General features: G+C 51.1%; 1 protein-coding gene across 1 annotated transcript in view; it reads left to right on the top strand.

Moving 5' to 3' along the window:
- LOC140188927 (signal-induced proliferation-associated 1-like protein 2) overlaps positions 1–25,121 on the top strand; it is a 117,998-nt gene that overhangs the window by 68,114 nt on the left and 24,763 nt on the right. Inside the window, 6 exon segments of the mRNA XM_072245578.1 lie at positions 836–1,017; positions 1,211–1,361; positions 12,219–12,521; positions 21,120–21,198; positions 22,106–22,333; positions 24,297–24,414. Coding sequence (XP_072101679.1) covers positions 836–1,017; positions 1,211–1,361; positions 12,219–12,521; positions 21,120–21,198; positions 22,106–22,333; positions 24,297–24,414 — 1,061 coding nt within the window.

Genomic DNA, 25,121 nt, shown 5'->3' with positions numbered 1-25,121 from the left:
CAGCTGCCGCGTACACCCCCCCCCCGTCTCGTACTCGGTTCGCCGGCTGCACAGTCCTTAGCCGTCTGAGCCAGCCGTCCGTTGCCCAGGCCTGACCCTGTTGCGGGAGAGCGCTGGCGTTTCCGGCCCCCTGTTAGGGGGTCACCGATCCCTTCTGGAGTTGATTGAAGGGGGCAGAAAGTGGCCTCGGCACGCCGTGACGCAGGGACGCCAAGTGGTTGGCGTGGTTCCTCCGCCACGTTTCTCTTCGGGGCCCTGTTCTGGGGCAGGGATTGCTAGGCGGCGGCACGTTCGGCAATCTGCAAAATGCAGTCTGTAATTTCCCTTTGAGCAGCGTACTTTTGAAGCATCTTCATGCACTAGCGATTTCACGATTTTCTGAAGGGCTCGGCGGAGCTAACTCTCAAGCAAACGGGCACGGCGCCCTGAAGCGGACGAGGGGGCCTCGCTCTGGAGGGGTGCACTCCAAGCCAAATTGAAATGCGGATGAACGAGACCACCCCCCCCTCCCCACCCAGCATCATCTTAGCAAATGTGCAGTCGCTGGAGAATGAGGACGTAAGGGCAAGATTGCTGTATCGGAGAGAAATGAGAAATTGCGGCGTTCCGTGTTTCATGGAGACATGGCTCACTCCAGATGCATCAAAGCATGGAGGAACCTTCTAGAACTCCCACAGCCCCCAGTGATCCTGGGATTTCAGTGAGAACATCCTGCGGGAAGGTGAACCCACGGAGAGCATCCTGCCCAGAGGAGATACCTGTCCGAGTACTAAAGCCCTGTATCAATCAACTGGCAGGAGGGTTCATCGGTATCGTTAACCTCTCGCTTCGGCAGTCTGAGGTGTCCACCTGCTTCAAGCCGGCTTCGGTTATACCGGTGCCCAAGAAGAATGTGGTAACCCGCCTCAGTGACGACTTCCGTCCAGGGGAACTTGCATCCACCGTAGTGAAGTGTTTTGAGAGGTTGGTGATGAAACATGCCAACTCCCGCCTGAGAAGCGACTTGGATCCGCTCCGGTTTGCCCACCGGCACCAGAGGTCCATCTCATTGGCTCTTCACTGAACCCTGGAACATCTGGGCAGCAAAGGTGCATACGTCAGGATGCTGTCTCTCGACTACAACTCGGCATTCAATGCTGTCGTCCCCTCTAAACTAATCAATAAGCTCCAAGACCTCCTTGTGCAATGGGATCCTCGATTTCCTCACTAGCAGACCCCAGTCGGCAGCAACGTCTCCTCCACGGTCTCCAGCAGCTCAGGTGCACCAGGAGGCCGTAGCCCCCTTGCTGCCCTCGTGTTACGCCTGCGTGGTTAAGCAGAGCGCCAGCGCCGTGTTTCAGCTCGCAGCTGACGCCGACGTCGTTGGCTGAGTCAAAGGCAGGGACGAGTCAGCGGGGCGATTGAGAACCTGTCTGAGAGGAGCCACAATGACGTAGCGTCGGCCGGACCAAGGAGCTGATTGTTGATCTTGGGAGGAGGGGCCAGCAGTCCGTGAGCCGGTCCTCACGGGATGACCGGAGGGGGAGAGAGCCAGCAGCTTTAACTTCCTTGGTGCCGTCATTTCAGAGGACCCGGCCTTGGCCCAGCGTGCAGGTGCAAAGTTTCCAAAGAAAGCACAGCAGTGCCTCGACTTCCTTAGAAGCCTGCTAATTAAATTTGCTGACGACACTCCATTGATTGGCCGTCTCTCAAGCAATAACGAGGTGGCCTACAGGGAAGAAGTCGTCTCTCTGACGCAGTGGTGTCAGGGAAACAACCTCTCCCTCAATGTCGCAAAAACAAAGGAGCCGGTTGTGGACTACAGGAGGAATGGAGATGGGCTAACCCCTATTGACATCAATGGATCTGGGGTTGAGAGGGTAAACAGCTTCAAGTTCCTCAGCATACACATCACCGAGGATCTCACGTGGTCTGTGCACACCAGCTGTGTGGTGAAAAAGCTTCAGATGGTTGAAGAAGTTTGGTGTGGGCCCCCAAATCCTAAGAACTTTCTATAGTGGCACAATTGAGAGCATCCTGACTGGCTGCATCACTGCCTGGTTTGGGAACTGTACCTCCCTCAATCGCAGGACTCTGCAGAGAGTGGTGCAGACAGCCCAGCGCATCTGTAGATGTGAACTTCCCACTCTTCGGGACATTTACAAGGACAGGTGTGTAAAAAGGACCCGTAGGATCATTGGGGACCCAAGCCATCCCTACCACAATCTATACCATCCGGGAAGCGGTACCACAGCATAAAAGCCAGGACCAACAGGCTCCAGGACAGCTTCTTCCACCAGGCCATCAGACTGATGAACTCACGCTGATTTGAGTGTACTCTATGTTACATTGACTGTTCTATTCATTATAAATTACTATGATTGCACATTTAGATGGAGATCTAACATAAAGATTTTTACTCCTCATGTATGTGAAGGATGTAAGAAATAAAGTCAATTCAACTCAGATGTGTGGTGGAGAGTATATTGATTGGCTGCATCACGGCCTGGTATGGAAACACAAATGCCCTTGAATGGAAAATCCTACAAAAGGTGGTGGATGTGGCCCAGTCCATCACGGGTAAAGCCCTCCCCACCACTGAGCACATCTAACACGAAACGTTGTTGCAGGAAAGCAGCATCCATCGTCAGAGATCCCCGCCACCCAGGCCGCGCTCTCTTCTCGCCGCTGCCATCAGGTAGAAGGTACAAGAGCCTCAGGACTCACACCACCAGGTTCAGGAACAGTTACTACCCCTCAACCAAAGGGTATAACTTCACTCAACTTCACTTGCCCTATCACTGAACTATTCCCACAACCTATGGGCTCACTTTCAAGGACTTTTCATCTCATGTTCTGGATAGTTATTGCTTATTTGTTATTAATTTTGTATTTGCATAGTTTGTCATCTTTTGCACACTGGTTGGTTGTCTTGTTGGCTGATGTCTTTCATTGATCCGATTGTGTTTCTTGGCTTTGCCGAGCGTGCCCACAAGAGAACAGATCTCAGGGATTGTATATGGTGACGTATATGTACTTTGATAATAAAATTCAAAGTAAATTTGAACAGGGCCGGACTTAAGTCTAGGCAAAACTGGCTACCTCCTGCTGAAGGGTCTTGGCCCGAAATGGCGACTGTTTACTTTTTTCCATAGATGCCACCCGGCCTGCTGAATTCCTCCAGAATTTTAGACCATAAGACATAGGAGCGGAATCTGCTTCGTCATTTCCCAGCCCCAGTCTCCTGGCTTCTCCCCGTTTCCCTTCATGCCCTGACCACTCAGGAACCCATCAACCTCTGCCTTAAACATACATACAGATTTGTCCTCCACAGCTGCCTGTGGCAATGAATTCCACAGATTCACCCCCCTCTGGCTAAAGAAATTCCTCCTCATCTCTGCTCTAAAAAGACGCCCCTCTATTCTGAGGCTGTGTCCTCTGGTCCTAGACTCCCCCAACACAAGAAACCTCCTCTCCATATCCATTCTATCTAGGCCTTTCAACCTTCAATAGTTTTCAATGAGGTCACCCCTCATTCTTCTGAATTCTAGTGAATACAGGCCCAGAGCCATCAAACGCTCTTCATATGACGAGCCTTTCAATCCCAGAATTATTTTTGTGAACCTCCTTTGAATCCTCTCCAGTTTCAGCACATCCTTTCTAAGATAAGGGGCCCAAAACTGCTCACAATACTCCAAGTGAGGCCTCACCTAGTGCTTTATAAAGCCTCAACATTGCACCCTTGCTTTTGTATTCTCGATCTCTGGAAATGAATGCTAAGACTACGATAGCCTTCCTCACCACCAACTCAACCTGCGAATTGTCCTTTAGGGAATCCTGCGCAAGGACTCCCAAGTCCCTTTGCGCCTCAGTTTCTTTCGATATATTTTCCTCTCCATTTTGTGTGTGTGTGTGTGGCTTGGATTTCTAGCGTCTGCAGACTTCCTCGCCCCGCGATGGAGATGGGCAGGGAATGGCACAGGGACCCGAAACGTGCTCAGTTGAAAATAAGCCGTAGTGAGAGGTGAGGCTCATTTGCTGCCCGTGCTTCGGAGCACGCAGCGGAGGGCGCCGCTTGCGGTCAATCGAATCAGCGGAGGAGTGCGCTGGGGGGGGGGGCAACCGGTTCCCGTGCTAACATAGTGTGCCCACGCAACTTACTTGCCCAAGCTGTAAGTACGTAGGGGGCACCTAGAGGAAACCCATGTGGTCGGGGCGGGGGGGGGGGGGGAGTGAACCTGCCAACTACAGACGGTGGCGGGAATCGAACCCCTATCTCCCACCGGTGCTTCGAAGCCTTATGCCGTACCTGGGCCGCACGGTTAAAATGCTGTCAGTTAGCGTTTACGATCCAGTTTGGTGTCACCTCCTGTGTCGTGTGAGTCATTTCAGGCATGTTCGTATCAAATCAAAACACTGCTCTAAGTTTATGACTTCTGAATATCAGTCAGCTTTAGAAATTGAAACGCTTATGAGTGTGTCACATCCTAACGTAAATTTTGGGAAAGGTATTGTGTGCGAAGAAAGGAAACAGGAAGTTGGGTAACAAGAGGAACAGGAAGTTATGCCACAAAGGAAAGAGTGTTTTTTTTTTAAAATTCTCAAAGCGGAACCAACATGGGAGAACAGTAGTTTTTTTTCTCTCTCGGATTTTGCAAGGTGCCTTAAAGGGACGGTGCCTTAAAGGGGCGGTGCGGTGTGTTTTGGCAAGCAGGCTGCTTTGCTGTGGTGTTTATCTGAGGGGGCAGGGAGCCGTATGGCATAAAACCGGGCCCTTTGCCCTGCCAAACCCACACTCAGCACCGGGCGCCCATTAGCGGCAAGTTCTGGGAGCTGCCTCTCTAGTTCCCCCCACCCCCCGGCACCTGATCAATAGCTCTGAACTACACTGTGCTTTGTAGGACCTGCTCTTGTAATTTATATTGATTGTGGAATTTCTTTTTAAGATTGATGTTCTTTATGCTTGTATCGGGCGGCGGGGTGGAGATGCGTCTCTCCCAGAGGAGGCATGAGGCATTCCTTCCCTCCGCCGGCCTGCAGGTCACCCTTGGGCGAGGTGTAGCACCTGCTTAGCCCCCCCCCCCCAATCAGGGTCACGTGAACCCAGGGGAGCAGGTGGTGGATGGTCGTACGAGCAGCCGGTGCAGGTCACAAGTCCTGGTTATGCGACCGTTGATGCCAGGCAGACAATCTCTGAAGAGTGTTGATAATGGCTGGGGGGGGGGTGGTCACCCATCTTGTAAAGACTCCGCCCAGAAGGAGGCGATGGCAAACTACTTCTGCAGAATAAATTGCCAAGAATTATCATAAGATATAGGAGCAGAATTCGGCCATTTGGCCCATCGAGTCTGTTCTGCCATTCAATCATGGCTGATCCTTTTTTCTTCTCCTCAGCCCCACTCCCCGGCCTTCTCCCCGTAACCTTTGATGCCACGTCCAATCAAGAACCTATCAATCTCTGCCTTAAATACACCCAATGACCTGGCCTCCGCAGCCACCTGCAGTAATAAATTCCACAAATTCACCACCCTCTAGCTTAAGAAGTTTCTCCGCATCTCTGTTTCAAATGGATGCTCCTCTATCCTGAGGCTGTGCCCTTTTGTCCTAGACTCTCCCACCATGGGAAACATCCTTCCCACATCTACTCTGTCTGGGCCTTTCAATGTTCGATAGGTTTCAATGAGACCCCCCCTCATTCTTCTAAATTCCAGTGAGTACAGACCCAGAACCATCAAATGTTCCTCATATGATAACCCTTTCATTCCTGGAATCATCCTTGTGAATCTCCTCTGGACCTTCTCCAATGCCAACACATCTTTTCCAAGATGAGGAGCCCCAAACTGTTCACAATACTCAAGGCCTCACCAGTGCCTTATAAAGCCTCAGCATCACATCCCTGCTCTTATATTCTAGACCTCTTGAAATGAATGTTAACATGGCATTTGCCTTCCTCACCACCAACTCCACCTGCAAGTTAACCTTCAGGGTGTTCTGCACAAGGACCCCCAAGTCCCTCTGCATCTCAGATTTTTGGATTTTCTCCCCATTTAGAAAATAGTCCACACATTTATTTCTACTACCAAAGTGCATGACCATGCATTTTCCAATATTGTATAACATTTGCCACTTTCTTGCCCATTCTCCTAATCTATCTAAATCCTTCTGCATCCTACCTGTTTCCTCAACACTACCTGCCCCTCCACCAATCTTCGAATCATCTGCAAACTTGGCAACAAAGCCACCTATTCCACCATCTAAATCATTGATACACAGCAGAAAAAGAAGTGGTCCCAACACTGACCCCTCTCGTCATTGGCAGTCCAGGCAAGGATCCTTTCGTTCCCACTCGCCGCCTCCTAAGATCAGCCGATGCCCAAGCTAACCATGCCAGTAACTTTCCTGTAGTAATGGCACAGTGTTTTAGTGTAGAAATGGGGGAAATATTAATCCATGTGCCAGGGAACAGTGAAAAGCCGGTGGAACCTAGCAAGTCAAGCAGCTTCCGTGGAGGGGAATGAAGAGTCAACGTTCTGGGCCGAGACCCTTCCCCGGGACGGGAAAGGAAGGGGGAAGAACGTGGGGCGGGGAGGGGGAATGGAGTGCAAGGTGGCAGGGGATAGGTTGAAACAGGATGAGGGGGAAGTGGGGGGAGGGCAGGAGATGAAGTTAAGCCGGGAGGGGATAGGCGGAAGTGGAAAGCTTGCCTTCAGATCAGATCACGACACGGCGCCACGAGGCCCACCCAGGAGCCCGATAACGGCGGGGCCAAAGCGGTCCCCGAGCCTGGCGGTGCGTGCTTTCAGGCGTTTTGTATCTTCTGCCCGACGGGAGAGGGGAGAAGGGTATGGGGAGAATGGACAAGAGGTGGCCTCGTAGTGAGAGTCTGGATCTATTTAGCCGCCCGTCCTGAGCGCCAGCTACGCCAACTTGCCGCCGTCTCTGCTGGGTTTCTACGTTCCCCACGCCCACCCCCGTGATGGGGCGGGTTTCTCCCGGTGCTCCGGTCTTTTCCCACGTCCCGACGATCTGCTGGTTGGCAGCTGATGGAAATTTCCCCCGGTGTGTAACTGAGTGGTGGAATGGTGGATTTGAGAGGACTGTGGGGTTTGTCTTTTAAAAATACGATTGGGGTCACGGGTGCCTGGCGCTCGGTGCAAACATTGCAGCACAGTACAGGCACTTCGGCCCACAGTGTTGTGCTGTCCACTTAACCTACTCCAGGATCAATCTAACCCTTCCCTCCCACGTAGCGCTCCATTTTCCTATCATCCACGTGCCCGTCTTAGAGCCTCTTTATATGACAAAATAAGGTATGGCAGGCGTCATGTTGGAGACCTGTTCGGAGCAAGGGGTCTGCCCGGCCCAACGCTACACGGTATTTTAGATGCTAATGGTCATCGGACAATTCAGGCTAAAGGTCAAAGGCCAAATCCATACTTGCAAATGCTTCCTTTGAACTATGTGTAACCTTGCCTGGATCTTCCCCCCATCACACTTCCTGGTTCGCATCTACCTTACAGACACCCAAATACGTACAAGTAACGAATTTAAGTGGACGATGTCTGTTCTTCCAATTAATTTGGTTCCACGGCTCCTGCAACTCCATTGTTCAGAGCTGCACTTTAGACTTCATCTACAGTTCATACTCAGATCTGAAGGCAGGGAGCTGAAGTCAGTTAAAGTTATTTGACCCCAAAAATCGCTCTAACGAACGCGCCTAACTTCACGGCCCCGACCACCACCCCGGTACCGTGTTCCACGCACCCATCGCTCTCCGTATCAAGAATTTTACCTCTGACACCCCTCCCATACCTTCTTCCTCCAATCATTTTAAAATTATGCCCCCCCCACAAATAGTCATTTCTGTGCCTCTTGTCAACTATTAGGTGACCTCCAATCTTCCTTTTGCTCCAGAGAGAGGAAAAACACTAGCTCACTCAACCTATTCTCATAAGACCTGCATGCTCTCCAATCCAGGCAGGATCCTGGTAAATCCTGGGCAGCGCAGTCGCGCAGCGGGTTAGCCCAACGCTTTTCCTGGGTGCAACTCCCACCACTGCCCGTAAGGAGACTGTACGTTCACCCCCTGACCGCGTGGGCTTCCTGCCACAGCCCAAAGTCGTGAGGATTAGCAGGCTAATTGGTCCTCGTAAGTTGTTCTGCGATTAGGCGGGGTTAATTTGGGGGACCGCTGGGTGGCGGGCTGATTCCACAGAAACGTGGAGGTCTGGAGCATATTACAGGCCCTTCGGCCCACAATATCGTGCTGACCATATAACCAGCTCTGGAATTTCCCTACCGTAAGGCCCTCTATTTTTTTAAGCTCCGTGTACCTATCTAAGAGACTCTTAAAAGACCCCATCGTATCCATCTCCACCACCGCCACCAGCAGCGCACTCCACGCACCCGCCACTCAACTTACCCCTGATATCCCCCTTGTACCTACTTCCAAGCACCTTTAAACTGTGCCCTCTCATGCTAGCCATTCCAGCCCTGGGGAAAAGCTTCTGGCTATCCACACGATCAATGCCTCATCATCTTACACATCTGTGTTGTAACTCAATAAATAAATAAATAAATCTCCTCTGCACCCTCCCTAAAACCTCTTTCTACTTGGTGGTGTTACTCCTTGCTTTAGAGAGGTCACAGAGATGCAGAAGGCAAAACATGCTACTCTGCCCCTTTAAGGAACTACGTTGTCCCTTTAAGACCGTTCCATGCCAATATCTTCCCTTGACAATGCACTCAACCTTGGCAACTGCAGCTTTGGCCCCGAACTTCTGCAAAAACGCTTCAGGTTGCTAACTAACTTTCCAGACTGTTGCTCAAAGCTGTGGGTTAACAGGTCCCGATGTGGTAATACACACTGAGTAGCCACTTACTCCTGGCCACTGACGCAAGTGTCTAATCAGCCAATCACGCAATCAATGCATTAAGAGCACGCAGGCACGGCCAAGAGGCTCAGTTGTTGTTCAGGCCGAGCGTCAGAATGGGGGAAGAAATGTGATCCAGGTGACTTTGAATGAAAGTTGGTGCCAGACGGGGTGGTTTCAGTATCTCAGAGACCTCTGAGATTTTCGCACACAACAATCTCTAGAGTTTACAGAGAACGGTGAGAGAAACAAAAAAAAAATCCAGTGAGCGGCAATTCTATTATTTGTTAATGAGAGAGGTCGGAGGAGAATGGCCAGACTGGTTCAAGCTGACAGAAAGGCGACAGTAACTCAGATAACCACACGTTACAACAGCGGTGTGCAGAAAAGCATGTCAAACCTTGAAGTGGACAGGGTGCAGCAGTGAAAGACCATGAACATACACTTAGTTGCGACTTTATTAGGCACAGGAGGTATATAAACATATTATAAGAACATAACATAAGAAATAGGAGCAGGTGTCGGCCATCTGGCCCGTCGAGTCTGCCCCACCACTCAATAAGATCATGACTGATCTGGCCATGGACTCATCTCCACCTACCTGCCTTTTCCCCATAAACCTTAATTCCCCCACTGTGCAAAAATCTATCCAACCTTGTCTTAAATATATTTACTGAGGTAGCCTCCACTGCTTCATTGGGCACAGATTCACCACTCTCTGGGAAAAGCAGTTCCTCCTCATCTCCGTCCTAAATCTACTCCCCCGAATCTTGAGACTATGTCCCCTAGTTCTAATCTCACCTCCTAGTGGAAACAACTTTCCTGCCTCTATCTTATCTATCTCTTCCATAATTTTTAATGTTTCTATAAGATCTACTCTCATTCTTCTGAATTCCAGTGAGTACAGTCCCAGGCGATTCAATCTCTCCTCATAGTCTAACCCCCTCATCTCTGGAATCAACCTGGTGAACCTCCCCTGCACCGTCTCCAAAGCCAGTACATCCGTCCTCAAGTATGGAGACCAGAACTGCACGCAGTACTCCAGGTGCGGCCTCACCAGTACCCTGTACAGTTGCAGCATAACCTCCCTGCTCTTAAATTCAATCCCTCCAGCAATGAAGGCCAGCGTTCCATTTTCCTTCTGCACCTGCGGTATACTTGTAATATTCTGCCGGTGGAAATGTGTGTGACCAATTAAAGTTGCACGGCGAGCCCTGTCCGTTTTGTGAATCTGCCGTTGTCTGCTTGCTGCACGCGACTTCGTCGGCTGCTTCGCCAGTGAGGGTGAAGTCGGGGCTCGAAGTCCTGAGTCCTTTGAACTTTGCCTTTCCGGTAAGCACTGACTTGGTGGTTCGCTGCGTCCTTGGGCTCTGATAGGGGTCGGCCTCGGGCTGCTTGGGGCACAGGTGGCCGCGACCTCGGATCTGCCTTAGTGTCTCGATCGTCGGTATCGAGCTGAGCAATTGCCAGTCCCCAAACACTAGGCCCCTGGATTTGGACTACCATAGAGATACTGCCAGTGCTATCTCTGGGGGAAAAAAAATCCCTCCAAGTCCATTGGCGGGATATGAGATTAAAGTTCAAAGTAAATTTTATTATCAGGGTACATGTACGTCACCACATACAACCCTGAGATTTATTTTCCTGCGGGCATACTCAATAAATCTATAGAATAGTAACTGTAAACAGGATCAATGAAAGATCAACCAGAGTGCAGAAGACAGCAAACTGTGTAAATATAAAGAAATTGCAATAAGTTGCGAGGACATGAGATGAAGAGTCCTTAAAGAGAGATCATTGGTTGTGGGAACATCTCACAAAATGAGTGTAGTCAGCCCCTTTTGTTCAGGAGCCTGATGGTTGAGGGGTAGTAACTGTTTCTGAAAATTTGAAATATCTTTATTGTCATTGCATAGTATATTTTGTCATGCACCAATACAGCGAAAATGAGTTTGCAACTCTCGTACTCAATGCTATAAAACAACAAATAAAATAAATAAACAATAAATAAAATCAAGTAACCAGCCAGTACAACCAGCAGCCATAAAACCAGTATTAAGGTAGAAATATAACAAATTTATGGGTGATGCTTGATCGATTGGTTCAGGGCAATTATAGCTCTGGGGGAAAAGCTATTTTTCAGTCTGGAAGTGCGGGCATAGAAAATCTTATAACGTCTGCCGGATGGAAGAAGTTCAAACAGATGATTGCATGGGTGTGTATTGTCCTTACAGATGCTTGTAGCTTTCCTTAGGCAGCGAGAGCTGTAGGTGTCCTCCTGGGCTGGGAGCTGTGTCCCGATGATCTTCTGTGCGCTAGAGACGACCCACTGAAGTGCTTTCCTGCATTTTCTGAACCCGGTGGTGCGAGTCCTGAGGCTCTTGTACCTTCTCCCTGACGGCAGCAGCGAGAAGAGAGCACGGTCTGGGTGGTGGTGGGGGGGGGGGGGGTCTCTGTCGATGGACGCTGCTTTCCTACGACGGCGTTTCACGTAGAGGCGCTCGGTGGTTAACGAACTGCCCCGGCGTAATGAGCAGCCCTGATTGTTTTAGATTCCAAGTGCAACTCAATCACTTCTGGCTTGCCCACCCCACGCTCTGAAGCAAGCACCCTGCGCCGGGGTCCTACATGGCACGAGGTTACCGTCGGGACGGGAGACACGTTCCAAGGCTACTTCAAAGCCTTGCTGAAAATGCGTCACACCTGCATCAGCTGATGGGAGCCCATGAACTCAGCCCCTTAAAATTCAGTTGGAATCTCTGAGATGCTGCTCGAGAAGATGACGTCCATCGTGAAGAACCCCCACCACCCAGGACATGCCCTCTTCTCATTCCAACCATCAGGAGCCTGAAGACACATGCTCAATGTTTCAGGAACATCTTCCTCTCTACCACCAGATGCATGAACCCATGAAGTCTATATGTTGCTCCCCTTTTTACCTATTTGTCTATTTGTTTTTTCTATATTTTTTTATTGTGGCCACTTTACACATGCTTGCTATTCAGACAATATCTAACCAGCCAATCAGCTGGCGGCAACTCAATCGATAAAAGCACGCAGACACGGCCAAGAGGTTCCGCTGTTGTCCGGACCGAGCATCGGGATGGTGAGGGGAAGAAATGTGATTGGAGCGACCCTGGCCGTGGGGTGATTGTTGGTGCCAGATGGGGTGGTTTGAGTATCTCGGATATCCTGGGGTTTTCAGTCTCTAGGGTTTACAGAGAATAGCACAAAAATTGAAATAAAAACTTTCAGTGAGCGATGGTTCTGTGGGCTTGTCAGTGAGAGAGGTCACAGGAGGGTGGCCAGACTAGTGCAGGCTGACAGGAAGTTGTCAGTAATGCAAATAACCACACGTTACAACAGCGGTGTGCAAAAGAGCACCTCCGCACGCACGACATGTCAACCTTGAAGCGGAAGACCGTGGACACGCTCTCGGTGGGGCCGCGTAACGAAGTGGCCGCTGAGCCCGCGACGAGGAACTCCAATTCGGACCCTGAATTCTGGGAACGGCCGCCGAGAACGCGGGTGCACGTGTCTGGGGGGAGCGCAGGCGGCCCGCCGGATGGAGCCAGCCGCCTCGCGAGCTGCCGGCCCGGGCTCCTCGGACGCGTCCGGCCGTATCTGTGCTGCAGCCTGTGGTTTCGTCGCCTCAGAACGGGAGCAGAAGTGAGTCATCCTTCAGCCCGGAGAGAGAGCAGCGCCACAGAACAGTGCCATCGTCAGTGCTGCTGCCTCACAGGCCGGGGGCCCGGGGTCCAATCGCGCCCCACGTGCTGTCTGAGTGCAGTCCGTGTGCTCTCTCCAACTACTCCCCTCCCCTCCAGTTCTCCACGCCCCAAGCTGAGCTGCTAACCTGAAAGTCCCTCGAGAACAAAGAGGAGGAATCTCTTTAGCCAGAACTCTGTGGAATTTGTTGCCACGGGTGACTGTAGAGGCCGAGTCATTTGGTATATCTGAACATAGAACATAGAGATCTACAGCACATTACAGGCCCTTCGGCCCACAATGTTCTGCCGACCCATGTAACCTACTCTAGAATCTGCCTGGAGTTTCCCAACCGCATAACCCTCTATATTCTTTCTAAGCTCCATGTACCTATCTAAAGAGGCGCTTAAAAGACCCTATTGTATCCGCCTCCACCCACAGTGCATTCCACACACACCCACCACTCTCTGTGTGTGAGAAACTTACCCCTGACATCCCCCTTGTAGCTATTTCCAGGCACCTTAAAACTATGCCCCGTCCTGTTAGTCATTTCAGCCCTGGGAAAAAGCCTCTGCCTATCCACACTATCAATGCCTCTCATCATCTTATGACCTCTATCAGGTCACCTCTCATCCTCCGTCGCTCCAAGGAGAAAAGGCCGAGTTCTCTCAACGTATTCTCGTAGGGCCTGCTCTCCAATCCAGACAACGTCCTTGTAAATCTCCTCTGCACTCTCTCTATAGTATCCACATCCTTCCTGTAGTGAGGTGACCAGAACTGAGCTCAGTACTCCAAGGTCTCCAAGTAGAGGTTGATAGGTTCTTGATTGGTAATTGTGCCAAAGGTTACGGGGAGAATGCAGGAGGGTGGGGTTAAGAGATAATAAATTGGGCCATGATGGAACAGCAGAGCAGACTTGATGGGCCGAATGGCCTGCTCCTGTGTTTAATAGGAATGTCAAAGGACTCAAAAAGAGAGTTTTACGGAGAAAATAGGCTGCAGGAGGACAGGGAGATAAGGTGAAAATGTCGCACAAAATGCTGGAGAAACTCAGCAGGCCAGGCGGGCATCTGTGGAACGGAGTGAGCGGTCGGCATTTCGGGCCGAGACCCCTTCGTCCAGACTCGGGGCGAAGGGTCTCGGCTCGCAGCGTTGACTGTTGGCTCTTTTTCCATAGACGCTGCCTGGCCCGCTGAGTTCCTCCGGCGTTTCGTTACCGCCCCCCCCCCCCCGGGAAACTCCAGATTCTAGAGCGACGCACGACCGTGCTGCGGACTTGTATCTACGTCGTTGAAGTTTGCTGTTGGAGGCTCCAGTGAGGGGAAATGTCCCCGTTGAAAGGCCTGGATCTTAGTCTGAGGAAGTGAAATTTGAGGAATTGAGACCAGGCCCGACTCAATGGCGCTCCCTTCTGGACAGCCCCTGCAACTCTCTCGCCTTGGAGGGCAGTGAAGTTCCTTTAACTTCACGGAATGTCTCAAGGTGGCAGATTCAGACAGCAGGTCTCAAAGGCAACAAGCTTGGTCGGGGATTAGCGTCACTCGCCATATCAACGTCGAAACATAAAAATTCATGCCGCACACACACACACAATGCTGCAGCAGCTCAGCAGGCCAGGCAGCATCTATAGAAGAGAGTACACGGTCGACGGTTCGTCCTGCCCGAAGGGTCTCGGCCCGGAACGTGGACTGTACTTTCTTTTCACAGATGCCGCCTGGCCTGCTGAGTTCCTCCAGCATTTTTCTGTGTGTGTGTGTGTGTGTGTGTGTGTGTGTGTGTGTGCGCGCGCTGCTTGGATTTCCAGTGTCTGCAGGCTCTCCCACAAAAATGCACCTTTTGTGGGAGGAGGTGCGAGCCGAGCCACGCGGCGACAGGGAGAATGCGCAGACTCCTTACCGACGGTGGCGGGAATCGAAGCCCCGGTCTTGCGGCCGGCGGGGCGTTCCGCCAGCACGCCGCTCCTGGTCTGCTGTGGCGCACAGCGAGGCAATCTTTGATTGGATCCCAGGCTCCTTGGCGGGAAGGCCACGCGATCCATCCGCATGGGCGGCAATGCCACCCCCCCCCACCGTCCCGCTACGCTGAGCTCTGGCACTCCCCGGGGCTGGCGTGCAGGGAGGGTTAGAGCCCAGGTGCGGGTCAATGGGACTAGGCCCCAACCGGCGGTTCGACCCAGACGAGGTGGCCCCGGTTTTGTGCTGGAGTGCTCTATGTCGAGCTTCGCGGATGACCTTGGGATAGGTGTCGGATCAGTCTGCATGTCTGCTGGGAAGGGACAGCGCTCTTGGGAATGTGTCCTGTTTAACTGATCCTGGATAGACACCTCCAGGAGCACTGTGTGGGGCTCTGAGCATTTTGTCTTGGTAGCTACAACCTCACAGACCTTAGCCCTAATCCGAGTGCGTGGTTCCGTCTTACCAGGATGGCCGTAGGACATAGGAGCAGAGTTAGGCCATTTGGCCCATCAAGTCTACTGTGTCTTTCCATCATGGCTGACCCTTTCTTCCCCTCCTCAGCCCCACTCCCCGCCTTCTCCCCGTAACCTTTGATGCCATGTCCGATCAAGAACCTATCAAGCTCTGCCTTAAATACACCCAACGACCTGGCCTCCACAGCTGCCTGTGGTAATAAATTCCACAAATTCTCCCCATCTCTGTTTTAATTGGATGCCCCTCTATCCTGAAACTGTGCCCTCTTGTCCTAGACTCCCCCACCATGGGAAACATCCTAACCACATCTACTGTGTCTAGGCCTTTCAACATTCAAAAGATTTCAATGAGATCCCCCCCCCAACATCCTTCTGAATTCCAGCGAGTACAGACCCAGAACCATCAAACGTTCCTCGTATGATAACCCTTTCATTCCTGGAATCATCCTTGTGAACCTCCTCTGGACCCTCTCCAATGCCAGCACATCTTTTCTAAGATGAGGGGCCCAAAACTGTTCACAATACTCAAGGTGAGGCCTCACCAGTGCCTTATAAAGCCTCAGCATCACATCCCTGCTCTTGTATTCTAGACCTCTTGAAATGAATGCTAACATGGCATTTGCCTTCCTCACCACCGACTCGACCTGCAAGTTTACCCTTGGGGTGTTCTGCACAAGGACTCCCAAGTCCCTTTGCATCTCATATTTTCAGATTTTCTCCCCCTTTAGAAAATAGTCTGTACATTTATTTCTACTACCAAGGTGCATGACCATGCATTTTCCAACATTGTATTTCATTTGCCACTCTCAAGCCCATTCTCCTAATCTGTCTAAGTCCTTCTGTAACCTTCCTGTTTCCTCTACACTACCTGCCCCTCCACCAATCTTTGTATCATCTGCAAACTTGGCAACAAAGCCAGCTATTCCATCATCTAAATCACTTACATACAGGTTAAAAAGAAGTGGTCCCAACACCGACCCCTGTGGAACACCATTAGTCACTGGCAGCCAACTACACAAGGATCCTTTTATTCCCACTCACTGCCTCCTACCAATCAGCCAATGCTCTAACCATGCCAGTAACTTCCCCGTAGTAATGGTATTGTTGTGTATTTAATATTTAAATAACCTTGGAGTCACCGTGTATCTATATTGTTTAATTAAGCATTCTTGTTCGTTTAAATAATTAAAGGGGTTACATGTAAAAATATAATTGAATACCTCGTCTCACTACCACAAGATACGGGTGCGCCTCCCTTTAGGTAAAGATGAAGCCAGGCAGGCATCCCCAGACTCCTGGCTTCATTCGAATTAATTTAACGCTTTGAAGTTACAAGGCATAGCAGGTATTCTGTCTTGTTCTGAATTCTCCAGAATGCAGGAGATCACAGTGCGAGGCGACGGAGATATTCAGAATGCTGGTAGGGGGAGAAGGAGGGAACTATTCCCCCAAATCAGAATAAGAATTGCTCGGTGGGGGTGGGCAGGGGGGTTGCTGATGTTTTTTGTGCTGGTGGGGGAGGAAGGGGGTCGTTGCTTTGGTGCTGCTTATGCGTGGGTGGGGGAGCTGGGGGGGGTTGGGGTTCTAACATTTAACTGTCGTTCATTTTTGTCATTCTCTGTTTTTGTGGATGTTTGCGAGGAAAAAGAATTTCAGGATGTATGTTGTGTCCATTTCTCTGACATTGAATGTACCTATTGAAAGTCTATTATCACTGACGTATGTCATAAAATTTAGTCATACTTTATTGATGCCGGGGGAAATTGATTTTCATTACAGTTGCACCATAAATAATTAAATAGTAATAAAGCCATAAATAGTTAAATGGTAATATGTAAATTATGCCAGGAAATAAGTCCAGGACCAGCCTATTGGCTCAGGGTGTCTGACCCTCCAAGGGAGGAGTTGTAAAGTTTGATGGCCACAGGCAGGAATGACTTCCTATGACGCTCTGTGCTGCATCTCGGTGGAATGAGTCTCTGGCTGAATGTACTCCTGTGCCCAACCAGTACATTATGTAGTGGATGGGAGACATTGTCCAAGATGGCATGCAACTTGGACAGCATCCTCTTTTCAGACATCACCGTCAGAGAGTCCAGTTCCATCCCCACAACTTCACTGGCCTTACGAATGAGTTTGTTGATTCTGTTGGTGTCTGCTACCCTCAGCCTGCTGCCCCAGCACACAACAGCAAACATGATAGCACTGGCCACCACAGACTCGTAGAACATCCTCAGCATCGTCTGGCAGATGTTAAAGGACCTCAGTCTCCTCAGGAAATAGAGACAGCTCTGACCCTTGTAGACAGCCTCGGTGTTCTTTGACCAGTCCAGTTTATTGTCAATTCGTATCCCCAGGTATTTGTAATCCTCCACCATGTCCACACTGACCCCCTGGATGGAAACCGGGGTCACCGGTACCTTAGCTCTCCTCAGGTCTACCAACAGCTCCTTAGTCTTTTTCACATTAAGCTGCAGATAATTCTGCTCACACCATGTGACAAAGTTTCCTACCGTGGGCCCTGTACTGTACAGCCCTGTTATTGTTTTGTGGAAACAGTACACAAAAAAAAATAGCTGGTGTTAACCTATCTCCCTCCTCCTGTGGTGGGGAAGGCTGGGAAATGCCTGGTGTCTGTGTGGAATTTGCTCGTTCTCCTTTTTGACTGGGCTTTCCCCAGAGCTCAAAGGTCAGAATAAAACCCTTGAATGTTGGAGGGCCTTGACAGAGTGGATTGGACGTTGGGAGGTTGTTTCCTACGGAGGGAGAGCACACAGCCTCAGGATAGAGGCCCGACCTTTCAGAATGGGGATGAGGAGGGGATTTCTTTAGCCAGAGAGTGGTGGAACTGTGGGAATTTGTTGCCACTGGCGGTTGTGGAGGCCAGGTCTTTAAGGCAGAGGTTGATAGATTCCTGATTGGTCAGGGCATGAAGGGATATGGGGAGAAGACAGGAGACTGGGGGCAGAGAGGAAAAATGGATCAGCCATGATCAAATGCGGAACAGACTCACTGGGCCAAATGGCCTAATTCTGCTCTTATATCTTATGGTCTTTAGATTTATTATCGAAGTACATATTATATGTCACCATATACAATTGTGAGAAACATTTTCTTGCGGGCGTACTCAGTAAATCCAAGAAACATTATAAGGCATCCGTTAGTCTTGCGAGAACCATGGATCTGCGCCTGGAAAGTCTTCACACTGGGCAAGGTTGTATGGAAGACCGGCAGTTGCCCATGCTGCAAGTCTCCCCTCTCCACGACACCGATGTTGTCCAAGGGAAGGGCATTAGGACCCATACAGCTTGGCACCGGTGTCGCCGCAGAGCAACGTGTGATTAAGTGCCTTGCTCAAGGACACAACACGTTACCTCGGCTGGGGCTCGAACTCACAACCTTCAGGTCGCGAGTCCAATGCCTTAACCACTTGGCCACGTGCCCACAAGAAATATTATAGAATCAATGAAAGATTGGGCGTTCTTCCAGAGTGCTAAAGACAATGAACTGTGCAAGTGCACAATAAATAATAAGAATAAATAAGCAATAAATATTGAGAATGTGAGATGAAGAGTCCTTAAAGTGAGATCATTGATTATGGGGACATCTCAATAGATGGGCAAGTGAGTGTAGTTATGTTCAAGAACCTGATGGCTGAGGGGTGGTAACTATTCCTGAACCTGGTGGTGCGAGTCCTGAGGCTCTTGTACCTTCTAACCTGATGGCAGCAGTGAGAAGAGAGCACGGCCTGGGTGGTGGGGGTCTCTGATGATGGATGCTGCTCTCCTACGACAGCGTTTCGTGCTCAGTGGTGGGGAGGGCTTTACCTGTGATGGACTGGGCCAAATCCAATACTTTTTGGAGGATTCTCAGTTCAGGGGCATCTGGTGTTCCCATCCATACCAGATCGCGGTGCCAGTCAATATACTCTCCACCACACATCTGTAGAAGTTTGCCAAAGTTTCAGATATCGTGCCGAACCTCCGCAGACTGCTCAGGAAGTAGAGGGGCTCTGCTGCTTTCTGACTGCTCACGCTTCTCTCTCTTCCGATCCCGACGAAGGGTCTCGGCCCGGAACGTCGACCGTTTGTTCATTTCCACGGGTGCTGCCTGGCCTGGGGGTTCCTCCAGCACTTTTGTCTGTGTTGCTCCGGACTTCCAGCGTCTGCAGGTTTTCTCCTGTTTGTCACCCGGAGGGAGACCCACATGGTCGCGGGGAGAGCGTGCAGACTCTTGGCGGGCGGCGGCGGGAATTGGAGTGTGGGAGGAAAGCAGAGCACGCGGGGGAAACAACGCGCATTCCACGGTGGGGGGAGGAGGGGCACGCCGGGATTGAACCCTGAACTGGGTGGGCCTGAGCTGTGATGGCGACGTGCTGACCGCTACGCTACCGTGGCCCCCGATACGGTCTTCCCATTCCGCAGCTGTTGACCGGGGTACGGGGAGACCGGAGAGAAGGCCACCCCACAGAACTCGCTGCTAATGGATGCTTGGTACTTGGTGGGGCAAGGGTGTTGGGGGGGGTCAGTTTCCATTTTGTACTGCTCCTTGGCCTTACATACACCAAAGAAAAGCCACGTATTTGCCAAAACCCACCACGCCGCCCCTTTAAAGTACCACACTGTTCCTTTAAGACACATGCATAGACACATCGGTGATGTGTACGCAGTGATGTTGGGGTGGGTGGATAGGTGGAGGCGTTGTTCGTCCCGACGGAGGAAGAGGCTGTTTTTTGAGTTTGGCGGTCCCGGCGTGGGGGCTGTGTAGCCTCTTCCCCGCAGGGAGTGGGGCAAACAGTCCACGGGTGGGTGGGATCCTTCACGACACCCCAGGCCCTTCTCCTGTGTACGTGTCCTCGACGGCGGCTAGGCTGGTGCTGGTGACTGTGCTGGGCAGTTCTAACTGCCCCGCTGTCGAGCTCTATGAAATAACTAGGAGCAAAATCAGCTTGGGTGTCCAGGAACGGTGAAACGCCGCGGCCGTAACATCAAAACAGCGAGCTGTTGGCCTCCCCTCTTGCTGTGGCGAGGGCAATATCTATCTATCTCTCTATCTCCCTCTCTCTATCACTCTCCATCTCCATCTCCATCTCCATCTCCATTTGTCTCTCCATCTTTGCCTTTCCATCTATCTCCCTCTCCCCCTTCTCTCCCCCTCCCCCCTCTCTCCCCCTCCCCTCTCCCTCCTCCCTTCTCCCTCCCCCCTTCTCCCTCACCCCTCTCCCCCTCCCTTCTCCCTCCCCCCTCTCCCCCTCCCTTCTCCCTCTCCCACTCTCCCCCTCTCCTCTCCCCCTCCCCTCTTCCCCCTCTCCCCCTCTCCTCTTCCCCCTCTCCTCCTCTCTCTCTCTCCTCTCTCCCCTCCCCCCTCTCCCCTCCCCTTCTCTTCCCCCTCTCCCCCTCTCCCCCTCTCCCCTCTCCCCCTCTCCCTTCTCCCCCTCCCCTCTCCCCCTCTCCCCTCTCCCTTCCCCCCTCTCCCTTCCCCCCCTCTCTCCCCTCTCCCTCTCTCCCACCCTCCCCCTCTCCCCCTCCCTCGCTACTGAGCCTGTTGGGGGGTTGAAGTGTTTGGGACAGACAGTAGTTTCGATGGACTCTCGATCATGGTGTGGGGGGGGGACGCGAATGCTTTTGTTGAAGTAAGTGGCTGGGGAGGGGGGTTACTTTTGGGGCTCTGACATTTCTATCACTCATCCTTTGGGGCTCCGTGGACGTCTGAGAAGTGTAAGACTTTCAGGTTGTATTCTGTACACGTTCTCCGATATTTAATTGAACCATTGCACAGCGACAGTTCTGTAAAATTATGGAACCTTTCCCCACACGAAGGCAATCGAGTGCAACGTTAATGAATTATTTTAAGTTTGCCAACAGCAAGCTTTCCCTCCTTGCAATGTGCAGCTGTAGCAGTGACTAACGGACCGGCGTGAATTGTGCACACGGGCCTGACTATGGTGTCCTGTTCCTGTGTCTGAATTCTGAGAAGTGTGACTTAGCGCTTCAATGATAGGAAATGTCTGCCTGCCAGCAGGATTTTTAATTACGGGCTATAAATTGTCAGGGATATAGCATCTTAAAATGAAACCGTGACCTTACCACAACCTCTGCTTCCTAATGGCTTCGCCCACGACGTCATCACAGGAAGCTGTAACGCACTGTGACATTGCCCAGTCACAGAGGGCCGTGGATTACACCAGCCAGTCCGACCAAGGCTTTGGAAGTCAGCCAGAGCTACGCAGACGAAGTGTTGGGGGGGAGGGGGAGCTCGGCAGGGCAGGAGGGAAATGAGTAGTCGCTTCAGGCCCGCGATCCTCCGTCACGACTTCCAGAGGCATCGACTGTTCACTTCCAACCCCACCATAGATGCTGCCTGGCCTGCTGAGCGCTTACATCTGACTTAACTACAGTGGTCAGGGTTCAATTCCCGCCACTGTCTCTACGGAGTTTGTTTCCTCTTGGTGCCTCCGTAAAGATGTACAGATGGGCGTGCTACGTTGCCGCAGCTTTCCCCGCCACAACTCATAGTTTCTTTGACGTATTGTTGCTCCTCTCCGCGCCTTGCAATTCCTTTAGCATTTGTCTGCGATTATTTTTACGAAGGAAGGAGGCCGAACCCGGATTCGAACCCGGGACCGCTCGCCTCGAAGTGCAGATACCGCTACAGCACCAGCCGGCTTCTCTGGTGTATAGTGAGATAGAAAGCTAATCTTTTACAATACTTTTCGACACAGACTTTGTGTGTGTGTGTGTGTGTGTGTGAGTTGCTCCAGATTTCCAGCATCTGCAGACTCTCTGGTGTCCCAGTAATCAGTGGTCTTGTTTCTTGAGGGACATTATCCCCTCGTCCAAGTTCTCAGCTCATAGTCTGATACACAGGAGGACTAGGACTCCAGGAAATGTGAATGCTCCCCCTCTAACCTGGCAGACGCCAGAAACCCGAAATAAAATCAGGGAATGCCGGAAGTACTCTGGTCAGCCCGCACCTGTGGGAAAAGGAAACGGTCCGGTTTAAGGTGGCGCTCCTGAAGTTGTGCGAGAGCCCACTGGTAGTTCAGAAAGCAAGAGATACGGCCGAAAACTTCACCGACGACACCTTCGCTGAGGTAAATCGTGGTCGACTATCACAGCAATGAAGAGGGAAACGGAGGCGGAGCCGGTGTACCGCAAGGCCGGAGCGCGATGTGGTCAAGACTCTCGCCGGCAGAGTTGGTGCCGCCGACGCCGCCGGGGCGGGCGATTTGGAGAGGAGTCGAGTCGGAAGGGCTTCGACGCCCGTCCGCCTAACCCGGGCGTGGGGCTGCATCGCCCCGTGCGCCGAGCCGATTTGGTGAGACCAAGAACGGGCTGCGCCGGGGGTCCGGCTCCCCGGAGCGAGGTGGTGCCCGGCGCTCGGACAATCTAGACGGTGGTCCAGGTGAATCTGCGTACAGGAGGGAGATTGGCTGAGGGGTGCCACAACGATAAATGGAGATGGAGATGGACAGCCAGATGGAGGAGAAGGAAACTGGAGCTCTGTGAGCCAGTCTGTGTCGTGGGATCAGCGGTGCAGAGAGTAAGCAACGTTAAATTTCTTCTTCTTATCATTTAAGGGGACTTGTCCTGAGCCCCGAATGTACAATTACAAAGAAAGCACAGCATCGCCTCTTCTTTCCTAAGATTTGGCGTGACGTCCAGAATTTTGACAAACTTCTACAGACGTGTGGTGGAGTGTATATGGACTGGCTGCGTCACAGCCCTTGAACGGAAAATCCTACACAAAGAAGTGGATATGGCCCAGTCCCATCTCAGGTCGAGCCCTCCCCACCGTAGGAGAGCAGCGTCCATCATCAGAGACCCCCACCACCCAGGCCGTGCTCTCTTCTCATTGCTGTCATCAGGAAGAAGGTATGGGGGGCCTCAGAACTCGCACCACTAGATTCAGGAACAACCATCAAGCTCTTGAACCAGTGTGGATAACGTCACTCATCCCATCACTGAACTGTTCCCACAAACTCTCAAGGCCTCTTCATCTCATATTCTGGATACTTGATGGAGGACTTTGCCAAATGGTGCAAGCTGAATCATCTGCAGCTCAACGTCAGTAAGACAAAGGAGACGGTGATGGACTTTAGCAAGATTAAGCCTGAACTGCTCCCTGTTGCTATTGATGGTGAGGACCTGCAAGTACCTGGGGGTTCACCCCGATGACAGACGTGAGGGGAGCACCGATACAAAGGCTGTGTACAAGAAGGGTCAGAGTCGCCTCTACTTCCTGAGGAGACTGAGGCCCTCTGGAGTGTGCAGGCCTCTCCTTCACACGTTCTACCAGTCTGTTGTCGCCAGTACAATCTTCAATGTGGTGGTGTGCTGGGGCAATGGCATCAACACGGGTGATACCAACAGGCTCGATAAACTGATTAGAAAGGAGTCAAACTGGACACACTGGGGGCTGTGGTAGAACAAAGGACCCTCCAGAAGACCCTGGCAATTCCGGACAATGTCTCTCACCCTCTGCATGCCACCTTGGCTGAGCAGAGGAACACCTTTAGTAACAGACTGAGACAACTGCACTGCTCCAAAGAGCGCGATACGAGGTCATTCTTACCCTCGGCCGTTAGGCTCTATAATGAGTCAACCTACAGCGGGGGAAGTGATGACCCCCTCCTGTTAGAGGTAACTTATTTTTTATTCTTTCTACTTCTCTTCCAATATTTGTATATCCGTGCATTTGTAATGCTACAGTGACACTGTAATTTCCTCTGGGATCAATAAAGTATCTCCATTTATTGCTCATTTATTTATTATGATTATCAAGATTGGACTCATAAACCACTTGAGAGCCCATCAGTAGATCAACAGAACGAAGCCCATCGTCCTCGACCTCGAGGGATAGCCACGACGGATTATCACTTATTTATTTTCTTTCTTTTTGTATTTACACAGTTTATTATGTTTTGCACACTGTCGATTGATCGATTCTATTATGGTCATTGCATTTATTGTGTACGCCCACAAGAAAATGAATCTCAGGGTTGTATATGGCGACATATATGTACTTTGTTAATAAATTTGCTTTAAACTTTGTTCCTCGCCCTTACCCTGTGAATGCAAGTTCCACAAAAGTTTCTCCCATGTTCCCTATAGGACTGATTGGTGACTTCTGTATTTATGGTGTCCAGTTTTGCTCAGCCTGCTTTTTACCCTGGTAGAGTGCCGATCAGTACAGCGCTGTACAGGGCCAGTAGTTATCGCCAATCGGGGTTCAATCCTGTAAGGAGCGTGTACGCTCTCCCCGTGACTGCGAGGGTTTCCTCCGGGTGCTCTGGTTTCCTCCCACAGTCCGAAGGCGTACCGGTTGGTGTGAGCTAGTTGTGTTGGCGGCACTCGCGGGCTGCCCCCCACCCCCAGCGTGCCCTCGGCCTGTGTCGGTCGTTGACGCTAAGCGGCACATTTCACTGTATGTTTCGATGTACACGTGACCGATAAAACTCACCTTTAATCTTTGCCCTCGCCCTGTCAAACCTTATGTCTTTCATCAGGAATAAAATTGTTCTCGTCACTGAACCGTGGCTGGAAGGCCAAGAACCGTGCGGGCAGGGGGTTGATTTTGTGATAAGGAATTGGCCAGTTGGCTAGCGGGAAGGAAGGCCATGCTCTCTTCTCGCTGCTGCCGTTAGGTAGAAGGTACAGGAGCCTCAGGACTTGCACTACCAGGTTTTGGAACAGTTACTACCCCTCAACCATCAGGCTCTTGAACAAAAGGGGATAACTACACTCATCTATTGAGATGTTCCCACAACCAATGATCTCACTTTAAGGTCTCTTTATCTCATGCTCTCGTTATTTATTGTTAATTACCGATATTTGCATTTGCACAGTTTGTTGTCTTCTGCACTCTGGTTGATCTTTCATTAATCCTGTTTACAGTTACTATTATAAGACCATAAGATATAGGAGGAGAAGTAGGCCATTCGGGCCATTGAGTCTGCTCCGCCATTCAATAATGGGCTGATCCAATTCTTCCAGACATCCCCACTCCCCTGCCTTCTCCCCTTTGATGCCCTGGCTAATCAAGAACCTATCTATCTCCACAGCCGCTCGTGGCAACAAATTCCACAGACTTACCACCCTCTGACTAAAATAATCTCCTACCGCATCACTGTT

The sequence above is a fragment of the Mobula birostris genome, chromosome 28 (assembly GCF_030028105.1).
Source record: "Mobula birostris isolate sMobBir1 chromosome 28, sMobBir1.hap1, whole genome shotgun sequence".
In the NCBI taxonomy this organism is placed as follows: domain Eukaryota; kingdom Metazoa; phylum Chordata; class Chondrichthyes; order Myliobatiformes; family Myliobatidae; genus Mobula; species Mobula birostris.
Note: the sequence above shows the minus strand (reverse complement) of the source record. Positions and strands in the feature narration are given on the sequence as shown.